The sequence below is a fragment of the Triticum urartu genome, chromosome 6A (assembly GCF_056163025.1).
Source record: "Triticum urartu cultivar PI428250 chromosome 6A, HENAU_Tu73, whole genome shotgun sequence".
Taxonomy (NCBI): domain Eukaryota; kingdom Viridiplantae; phylum Streptophyta; class Magnoliopsida; order Poales; family Poaceae; genus Triticum; species Triticum urartu.
This window is the reverse complement of record NC_141878.1, coordinates 115,229,684-115,240,331: the sequence shown is the minus strand read 5'-3', so window position 1 is coordinate 115,240,331 and position 10,648 is coordinate 115,229,684. Positions and strand designations below refer to the sequence as shown.

The following is a 10,648-nucleotide window of genomic DNA, read 5'->3' as shown; positions in this document are numbered from 1 at the left end:
GTCAAGTGATCTCAGGAGTGTCTTGACGACTTCATGCTTGGTGATCTCAGTAGTGCCGAGGGCTTGAAGCTCATTCGTGATGTCAGTGAGTCGATCAAACGTGAGCTGGACATTCTCATTGTCATTTCTCTTGAAGCGATTGAAGAAGTTGCGAAGGACACTGATTCTTTGATCTCACTGGGTTGAGACGCCTTCGTTGACCTTGGAGAGCCAGTCCCAGACTAGCTTAGATGTTTCCAAAGCACTCACGCGGCCATACTGTCCTTTGGTCAGATGACCACGGATGATATTCTTAGCAGTAGAGTCCAGTTGAACGAACTTCTTGACGTCAGCAGCAGTGACACCTTCTCCAGCCTTGGGAATGCCGTTCTTGACGACATACCATAGGTCGACGTCAATGGCTTCAAGATGCATGCACATCTTATTCTTCCAGTAGGGATATTCAGTTCCATCGAAGACGGGGCACGCAGCGGAGACTTCAATTATCCCTGCAATCAACATAGCTAAAACTCCAGGTGGTTAAACTGAATCACACAGAACAAGGGAGTACCTTGCTCTGATACCAATTGAAAGTGCGTTATATCGACTAGAGGGGGAGTGAATAGGCGATTTTTATGAAGGTCTTCAAAACATGGAAGTTTCGAAGACAAACGATAGAAATAAACCTATTACCATGCAGCGGAAGGTAGACTACACTAGGCAAACCATAGTCAAGTATTCAATGAAGTGAAAGCACAATGACTAATAGCAGCTAGGTAGTAAGGATCAGGTAGGAAGATATTATGAAGCCGATCAGAACAAGCAGTCACTCAGTGAAGACAGAAGATAGTGCAATCATACAATGACTTCACAAGGACCAACAATAAGTAAAGGGAAGGGAAGGATGAAACAAGTGACTCGTTGAAGACAATGATTTGTTGGACCAGTTCCAGTTGCTGTAACAACTGTACGTCTGGTTAGGGCGGCTAGGTATTTAAACCTGATGACACACAGTCCCGGACACCCAGTCCTGAACACGCAGCTCAGGACACGCAGTCCTCACCGTATTCCCCTTGAGCTAAGGTCACACAGACCTCGCCCAATCACTCTGGTAAGTCTTCAAGGTAGACTCCCAAACCTTCACAGACTTCGTTCACCGGCGATCCACAATGTCTCTTGGATGCTCAGAACGCGACGCCTAACCGGCTGGAGGATTCACAGTCCTCAAGTGTAATAAGTCTTCAGATCACACAGACAAGAAGACTTAAGTGATGCCTAACACTCTTTGGCTCTGGGTGGTTAGGGCTTTATCCTCGCAAGGAATTCTCTCTCAAAGGCTTCGAGGTGGGTTGCTCTCAAATGACAAAAGCCGTACTCTAACTCTGAGCAGCCAACCGTTTATGGTTGTAGGGGGTGGGCTATTTATAGCCACTAGGAAACCCGACCTGATTTATCCGAAATGACCCTGGATCACTAAGGAACTGACACGTGTTTCAACGGTCAGATTTCAAACACACACGACAACTTTACTTGGGCTACAAGCAAAGCTGACTTGTCCGACTCTGGACAAGATTCGCTCTCATAGTCTTCACTCGAAGACATGTTTTGGTTAAGCATCACTTCAGCCATTCTGACTGGTTCTCTTGCACCCCACTTAACAGTACGGTGGTTCCTATGACTCAATAAAGAAGAAAAGGAACTATGAAAGATCCGAGTCTTCGAGCTCCATAGGCTTCATGCGATGTCTTCTCTTGTCATAGTCTTCAATGAGAATATCTTCATATACCACCTTTGACATCAATGTCTTCATACATTTTTAGGGGTCATCTCTGGTAGGAAAACCGAATCAATGAGGGACTTCTACCTGTGTTATCCTTCAATTCTCACAAACACATTAGTCCCTTAACTAGGTTTGTCGTCAATACCTCAAAACCAACTAGGGGTGGCACTAGATACACTTACAATATGCCACACTTGGATCATCATTCCTTCTTCCTCCAGCCATTTTGAGCAACAACATCCCAAACTTGTAAACATTGGACTTTGCTTGATATGAAACCAAAGCTCCTACATATCATCTCGTAAGGCGCTTAGTGGCATGAAACTATTTTGTCTTGGGTACAGTTTGATGAGATTGAAATCAGCAATTTTCAGGACAAGATTATTGTCAAGCAAGATCCTATGAGAGTTGATGCCAAAGTGTAAAATCTAGATCTCACACCCCTGGTGTAGGTAGTTGATATCCCTAGCAATGCTCAAAGCAACCTTAATGAGCTTGTCCAAGGAGAAACTGTTATTGTCATGTACTCGACAAGTATCCTCATTTCTTCTGAGCAGAACCTGACCCACATTGACATGGAGGATCGTGCCAATAGTGGAGAATTCACTTATGAAATCTTCTTCATTGCAAGTAACCCTGTATCATTTTGACAGTGACATGGAGGCCGCCAGGGAGTAGCACACCCTTGTACATATATTTGTAGACACCTTGGGCCCGCTTGTCTCTAAAACTAGATGAATGCCTCACGCGTTGCTTCGGGAGTTTGTGTGAAGTACAAACATTTATACACTACAATTTGTAGATGCGTGAATAATGAGGAATATCATTTTAAATATTTTTTGTCGTATTCTAAAGTAAAAAACAAAAATTAAATAACATCAAACTTCTTTGTATTGTCTAGGGAGGGATTACTTTTTTTTACAAACTTAGGCACACCAGATGCATTGAGTAGCACCCTTAGCTTCGATTGGCAATGACATATATCTTGTGAGATTTTCTTCCAAAAAAGCACAACAAAAAAATAATCGCTAACATATCAATCAAATTGAAGAGGTGGCAGGAAAACGAAATAGTTGAGATGTGCCATCCAAGACCTTTATGCATGCACACATCTTAGAAATGAGGAGTATAGAGGGAAATCGGTGCAACCAATTCCACACAATTTACATCGAATGGCAAATAATGACTGAGGTGATGTGGAAACACGCATGCGCAGAATAATAGCAATTAGTGACTTCTAGCGGGGTTTTTCTATATAAGATATATAGATGGCTTGTGACTGCATCAATGTATGTGTAGGCGTACCTCATGGGGCCGATCATTTGCTTTATCCAAAGAAACTTTTCAACCGCATCCATTGTGATTGTTTTTCAGTATTTGTATGCAAGGAAGATCAATACCTTCACCACCAGAGGTGTCAGCACGAGCATGCATTGTACTGCCCAGACTAATTGGGATATTATTAGTTTGATGATCACATGTATGTACACAAGATTATAGATGTGATGATCAAAAAGGGTAATTATGACATACTAGGGATTTCAGGGGATATTAATAGAAGATACTATAGCGGTAATATCCACATATGTGACATTCATAATTGGCATCGTTGCTAGTGCATGATAACCTTTTAAGAATTTTAAGAATCGTACCTCACACCAAAAATAACATAAATATGACTCATTGTGTTTGAACTAGATATTTGCTTTCTAAAGTCGTTGCAAGTCCAAAGGGAGGCCCTCCTCTGTGAACGTTGAGCTCAATGGTTGTTGTTCTCCCTCCTTAACCTCCACTCCGGAGGATGGCTTGGCGGCTTTGGGATACAATAGTTACTCGAGTCTGAGGCAACATTTCTCCACTAGTGCTTGGAGAAGCTTGCCCAATGCAGGGACGCCTTACTACTGAGAATCACCAAAATTCATTGCTTTTCAGCTTCAACCTTCAGATCCCATGTGAGATCATCTGGAGGCCCCAATCCTGGTTCTCCCCTTCGATGGATGGTGGCGGCTGGAGTTCGTCTTTGGTCGGCGTCATTGGAGCGTGCTGGGCGCGTGTGCAATTGCGTGGCATCCACAGAAAGCACCTATCAACACGTGGCTAGTTCCATGGATAGTTTTAGCCACGTCCTTTGTAAGGGCGGCTTGTACTTTTCATCTTTGTTGGCCCTTTGTAATTTTATGGGTTGTAATCTTCTCCGGGGCATGTCTGGCCCCACACAATGTTAATGAAAGCAGATTTTAAGTTTGCCAAAAAACATTTGATGCAAGTCACCATTGAATAGAAATTGATTTAAGGAGGAATGAGTTCATAGTTGATTACAAAATAAACCAAATTTGGGGCAAAATAGGCTGTGGTGTTCTCATACCCGCATATAGAGGCCAAGGACAGAATCACCTTGTTGAATTGTTCACACGTCCTTTCATAATCCTAGAAAGGTTATTGATCCTACCATCGAAAAGTAATTGAACAGGAAATTACTTCCTTGTCAAGTGCATGATATCAACGTAACTTGCATAGTTGCATTCAATAGTTGTTTATGTGGGATTGATGAACCATCAAAGGGTGCCATGGCCAAGTATCAATAATAATGCTGAAGATATTAATCTTACAACGTGCGTCATCCCTAACATAAGAAAATGAATTGTTCGCACTCAAGCAAGCAACATGCATGTATTGATCGTTATTCCTTGTTACATCAACATGACACAGGCCTCAAATAGCAAATGTCATTAAGATATCTAATCATACATCAAAGGCTCTGATATGAAGACGAGACATGCTACAAATATCAAATGCCACTGGGATAACAAATCATAATTTATTACATCAAGATGCACTCTCACGGATGTTGAGTTCAAGATGCAGTGTAGTAGGTTCTCAACCTGGAAAGCAAAGAACAACCGGATAAAAAACGCTCACTAATATGTTGTATCTGTAGTTTTCTCATCTCATGGTCAGCTACAGTTCTAATACTTATCCCCTTTCTCGGTGCAGTCCTTCTTGATGAAAGTCTCGGTGATCCTTTAAATGCTTCAATAACACGCACACAATGGTGGAGCTATACTAGCTCAAGAGGGAGGGAGTGGCGTGCCTTGCCCCTCCCCCACCCGTGATATAGTTAATGAAATAATATTTTAGAGTCTCAGATTCCCCAAACCTGCATATTTTCAGTTGCGACCTCAGATATATTAGATCCTGGCCCCATATAGTCCTTCTTGATGAAAGTCTCATTGCCCCTGTAATATCAATCGATGCATGTACATTATGTAAAATCACTTGCTTTGCTATGTCTGAATGAAACAATTTGAAGATAATAGCATTCCAGGTACCCTAACTTGCACATAATGTGATGATTCAGTCTCAAACTTGTAAAACTTGACTCCACCATACCCCAACTTGCACCTCATGTGATGATTTAGTCCCAGGCCAATCACAACTCGACAATTGGCAGACAGGTGGCTGGACCGGTCAGCGCATGCACTTTTGCAGAAACCCCCTGCATTTTTCCCTATTCAACCCGCACTCTCTCCACCTGAATTAAATCTGTCGGAACGAATCCACCTCGCGTCCGCCTCTGTTCCCCTCGTGCTCATCTGCCCTCCTCAGCTCCAGCTCCATCTCCACGCCGACAGCAAGCTCGCCACCGCCGTCCAGCTTCAGCTCCAGCGTCATGGTCTCCTGGTCGGACGGTTCGTCCTCGACATCGACATCCCGAGCAAGAAGGTGACGGTGGTGGGCGACGTGACGCCGCTGGGCGTGCTCACCAGCGTCTCCAAGGTGAAGCCCGCGCAGTTCTGGCCGTCGCAGCCGTGCCCCCCGCGCGCCTCCACTTCCTTCTGAACGCTCCAACCAGTGATCTCTCTGCTCTCTCTGAATCACAAGTAGATACGAGGTCCTAGCTGCTCGAGTGGTCGTCCTTGGCGGGTCCCTCGCGCGCAGGCGATCGATGTACGTAGTGGCCGAGATGGACAGCTCGTGGCTGCCACGCACGTAGTAGCTCCAAATTTCTTTCCTTTATTTTTCTTCAGAGAAACTGCACTGAAACTCCTCGTCTTGCATGTGCACCCATGGATTTTCTATGCCTGTATTCTGAATTGAAATATACTATAGTTCCTGTACTAGTAATTTTTTTTTACCTTGCCTGCTTTCTTGTTTTATTTTCCGGGTGTTTCTTGTTCTGAATATAGCTCACTGTTCATGCCAAATGCAGCTCTGCAACCAAAATATCGAGAGAAAACAGCCTAAAAAAATATCGAGAGAAAACAAGAGGGAAAATTAAAGGTGAGTGGAGGAAGAAAGTGTAGAATCGAACATGTCCTGGTGGTGCCATCCCGCTTGTCATTGTTTAGTGGAGAGCCGTGCTATGCTCTGATTCTGTTCCAATGCACTGAGACCGATCAATCGACCACAGATTAAGATGACTATGGCCTATGGGTATCACAATTTTTGGTTTTAACTTATGCTCTCACTGTCTCATAATATAAGATGTTTTGAAAGCTAATATAGCTTGGCAAAGAGATCACTGGTTCGTCCTCGACCACTAGAGCAGTTAGGACCAGTGGCGGAGCTACAAAGAAAAGCCTGGGCGCAGTAGCGGAGCTACATCAGAATGACTGGGCGGGCCAGCTTGAAGAAAGCCCAACGTTTTTTCCCTCTATGGCCCATTTCTGCCTAAAGGCCCATTGGTTTGCAGCAAAACTGGGCGGGCCACAGCCCAGTTTTGTGCCCAGTTTTGCTTGCACTAAGCTCCGCCAGTGCCTGGGCGGGCCAATCTAAAGAAACACGGAAAAAAAATCAACCCAAGGAAAGGATGATGAGCTGCTGCTGAAAAGTCATCCTCAACTTAATCTGTAACGTACATCTCTGTTTTCACTTGAAAACCAAATCGATTTTGCGTTGATCAGCCTTGCTACCCAGTGCCTATGGCAATTATCTACTATCCAAATTAGGATGTGTATTATCAATTCACTGAGTTTCAGAGTGCTATAGCCTATACTTTATAGGAAAATTAGACTGTCTGGGAGATGAGAGTTTGCGGGTTGTGCATGTGCCTATGCTAGTGCAGTAGCGCTCGTCGCCTAGGTCTGAACTTGCCTTCACCCGACTGGGCGCAGCCGCTGCTAGCTGCCGCCTGGGGCGTGGCCAAGCTACCGCGGCATGAGTCGCACTGGAGCATCCGCAGTCCTCATCGCTCTACGCTGCTACTCGCTGCGGCCGACAGTTGCACCTTAATTTGCGGCTCCGCCCCACCTCTCTCTGTCCCTGTGTGCAGCTGTACGTGTGGTTCGTGCCCTAGCATGGAGGGCGACTGAGGCTGGATGCAAGGAGAGAAGCCTGACGAGGCGAGACAGCATGCGAGCGAGGCTGTCGTGGGCTGGCCTGCACGTATATAGCTATATTTTTACCTCAGTGGCTGGGCGGGCCATGACACACTTTTGCCCTCACGAAGCTCCGCCAGTGGCTAGGACCTCGTGTCTACTTGTGATTCAGAGAGAGCAGAGAGATCACTGGTTGGAGCGTTCAGAAGGAAGCGGAGGCGCGCGGGGGGCACGGCTGCGACGGACAGAACTGCGTGGGCTTCACCTTGGAGACGCTGGTGAGCACGCCCAGCGGCGTCACGTCGCCCACCACCTTCACTTTCTTGCTCGGGATGTCGATGTCGAGAACGAACCGTCCGACCAGGAGACCATGACGCCGGAGCTGAAGCTGGACGGCGGCGGCGAGCTTGTTGTCGGGTGGAGATGGAGCTGGAGCTGAGGGGGGGGGGGGCAGGTGAGCAAGAGGGGAACAGAGACGGATGCGAGGTGGATTTGTTCCGACAGAATTAATTCAGGTGGAGAGAGTGCGGGTTGAATAGGGAAAAAGGCAGGGGGAGTTCTGCAAAAGTGCATACGCTGACCGGTCCAGCCACCTGGCTGCCAATTGTTGAGTTATGATTGGCCTGGACTAAATCATCACATGAGGTACAAGTTAGGATATGATGGAGTCAAGTTTTACAAGTTTGAAACTGAATCATCACATTCTATACAAATTAGAATACCTAGGGTGCTATTACCTCAACAATTTGATGGATTACTCATGTGCTTTTATTCTTCCACGGACCCCATCCTGCGCTGACCACAACATTTGACATCACCGCCGTGTAGAATAGGACTCTGACATACGGCTCCCATGGGCGTCCCAGGAACACTGGTGTGACACCGTCGATGGTGTTGTCTAAGAAAACAAATCCTTCTTCTCCCTCTTCTTCATCCAGACTTTTGTACATGTGTCGTGATGTACCCCAGGGACACCTTAGGCATACACAAGTTGCAACCTTCATATAAATGTTCATGTATTTTGAAAAATATTCATGATTGATAAAAATAATAAGAAAAAGGTATCACAATATAAAAATAAGAGGTAACCAGTAAATAATAAATAAAATTAAAAAAATCTACTAATAATATTGAGAAAATAGAAAACTAAAGAAAAAATGACTTCTTTTTTTGCTGCACGACGTGGACATGTGTAACCGGGCATTAAATCCTTTATGGGCCTTCTGGGTTATGTTATTACTTCTAGTAAATGTATGTATGTAGAATAGCTTGTACATGCTTTATCGCGTATGAAGAAAGAGTTTTCATGCATGTCATAAAAATATTCATGTATTAGATCCAAAATAACAAAGAAAAAGGAAATGAAATACGAGAGTAAAATGGGGGGAAAGATAGGAAAATAAGGAAAGAAAAGTAAAACAGTGGTATTTCTTATATTACAACTGTTACAGTGATTGGCGATTTTAGGAGCCGTCCATCCAGCCTAATCTGACGGTAGGAAAATAGAAGTTACAAGGAGTTACAAAACTAAAATTACGAGAAATTATATATAACAGCGGGACCGTTACAAAATTTTGGTGGGGCCAGTTAGTTACTTCGAGGGTAGATCCGTCAAGAAAATTCTCCATGGCAATGTCATCTCGCGATCCCTCATCTCACGAGTAGACACTCATGGGCACCGCAGGCGGAACCTCGCACCGCGGCAGCCCTGGAATACTACCGTCCAAAAATTGCCCGGCTACCTCCCGCAGCGCCGGCGCGGTGATCTGGGCGACGGCGGCGGGGCCAGGTCCTGGAGGCAACCCCGGCTGTGCTTGGTTGTAGTGGTCGCGAGATGGAGCCGCGGGCGCGAGGACCTGGGTTAGGAGCTGGTCGAAGACGCCGGCGCGACGACCTAGGCTTGGTCGTAGTGGCCGCTCCCCCACGGCCCTGCCGACGCCGGCGCGAGTTCCTGGAGGCGAACCCCTGGCTGGGCATGGCGTAGTGGTGGACCAACGGAGCAAGGTATCTCCCTGCTCTTCTCTTCCCCCCTCCCTGCCTGCACGTTCAACGTCGACCAACTACTCCTTTCACCACCTTCAAATAAAGATTCAGTTAGTAGTTGAGCAGTGACCACACCTAATGTAGCTATTGCAGAACATGGTTCGTATTGTTACCCTGAAACTCTGAATCCTGTGTTTGGTGTTATTTGATCAAGCTGACAGTTAGCAATACCCCTCTGCTGCCATGACTTTCACAGTTGCCAAGGCCTATAAAATTCTCATTCGGGAGACTACAACCATTCCTGCTATTGCCTGGCTTTGGAAAGCCTGCACTCAACTGAAACATAAATTCTTTTTCTGGTTGTTGATTAACAACATGCTGAACACCACAGAGCTCCTTCGAAGGAAAAATCTACAAATTATGCTCTGGGGAAGAAATTCCTACAGGTTTGGGTCAAAAAACTAGTGAAAGTGAACTCCTTTTTTATGTCATAACCCATACCTTATTTCCAATAATCTTTCATAGCCACAACCTCCCAAAAAAATTTGTATCATAGCCACATGTCGAGTTCTACCGAAGTATTAAATGTCTTTCACTTATAGTGCCAAATACCAGTTTTGATGAATGTCTTTTTGTAAGTATCCATACTTTCGTAGACATCTTTCTTCAAGGATAACTAATGTATCCTAATCAATGTACTCCATCCGCCTGAATTTACAAGGCTTATTTGATTCGTCTTTACATTAAAAATAAGTTGGCAAAAAAAGGAGCATTTCAAAGCTTGACATTATCTTAGAAAAGTCACAACGTAGGGGGAGCAACGTCGTCATCAACTTTGAAGGCCACGTTGTTGCAATCTTCCAAATGTGCTAGCAGCAAAAAAAGATGAGTGCATGTTGTTAATCTTCTTGAAACAAAACTCTCCTTTTTTCAAATTGCTTTACTAACCATTCTCTGTTTTTCAAGGATGAGTAAATTACTGGCAAGCAGGAACCAGCAGCTGCTTCTTCCATCGATTCTGCAATCCCCGGTCCATATTTTTGCTGATAACTATCCATCAGTTCCTAGTTTGTATAGAGGCTGAACTTCTTGTTTCAAATACTTGGAGAACGCTTTTGATCCAGTGGCAACTTATGGGAATAATAATGTATGTTATAATGTCACTGAAGGGAGTTTCACAGTTTGTATTGTATGTCATGGACGCTGTCAGATTATGGTCAATCCATTTCATGTAGTTTACTTTCATTTCTTGCGAACATATGTCATGTACAATAAATTTTAGAGTCTGGACAGGAATCTAGGAACCAATGATGTTTATCGAGTGAAACAAATTGCATTATGGCATGTTTACAGGGATCAAATCTCTGCGATGATGCTCGAATTAAAGTGGTGTTTGTTCAGACTAACGCTATCAACATACATGAGAACAGAGTTTCATACTTGAAGTGAGCAAGGCATGCTCCGAGGTACATCCCCTAAGCCTGAACTAGTGAACGTTGAACGACTGAAGACAAGTGCCTGATTGCGGGGTGTTCTTTTCGCCGCCCCGCCCTCCCATCAACCTCTCCCCACCGCCGTGCAGCAGCCG

General features: G+C 44.9%; 1 protein-coding gene and 1 long non-coding RNA gene across 2 annotated transcripts; both read left to right on the top strand.

Moving 5' to 3' along the window:
• Positions 1-5,053: 5,053 nt before the first annotated feature.
• On the top strand, positions 5,054-5,599 carry LOC147964372 (protein SODIUM POTASSIUM ROOT DEFECTIVE 3-like). The gene is made up of 2 exons (XM_087529948.1): positions 5,054-5,084; positions 5,211-5,599. The coding sequence occupies exons 1-2, from the start codon at positions 5,054-5,056 to the stop codon at positions 5,597-5,599; spliced, it is 420 nt and encodes a 139-aa protein (XP_087386074.1).
• A 3,043-nt stretch (positions 5,600-8,642) lies between these two features.
• LOC125536184 (uncharacterized) lies at positions 8,643-10,305 on the top strand. Its single transcript, XR_007294931.2, has 2 exons — positions 8,643-9,081; positions 9,857-10,305. It is a non-coding gene; the product is annotated as an uncharacterized LOC125536184 (long non-coding RNA).
• The last annotated feature ends 343 nt before the right edge of the window (positions 10,306-10,648 follow it).

Excerpts from the sequence above, each read along its gene's own strand:
- LOC147964372 (XM_087529948.1), top strand. The coding sequence starts at position 5,054 with ATGAAACAATTTGAAGATAATAGCATTCCAG. Across the intron at positions 5,085-5,210 it reads TGAAGATAATAGCATTCCAG|ACAGGTGGCTGGACCGGTCA; the intron begins GTACCCTAACTT and ends GACAATTGGCAG.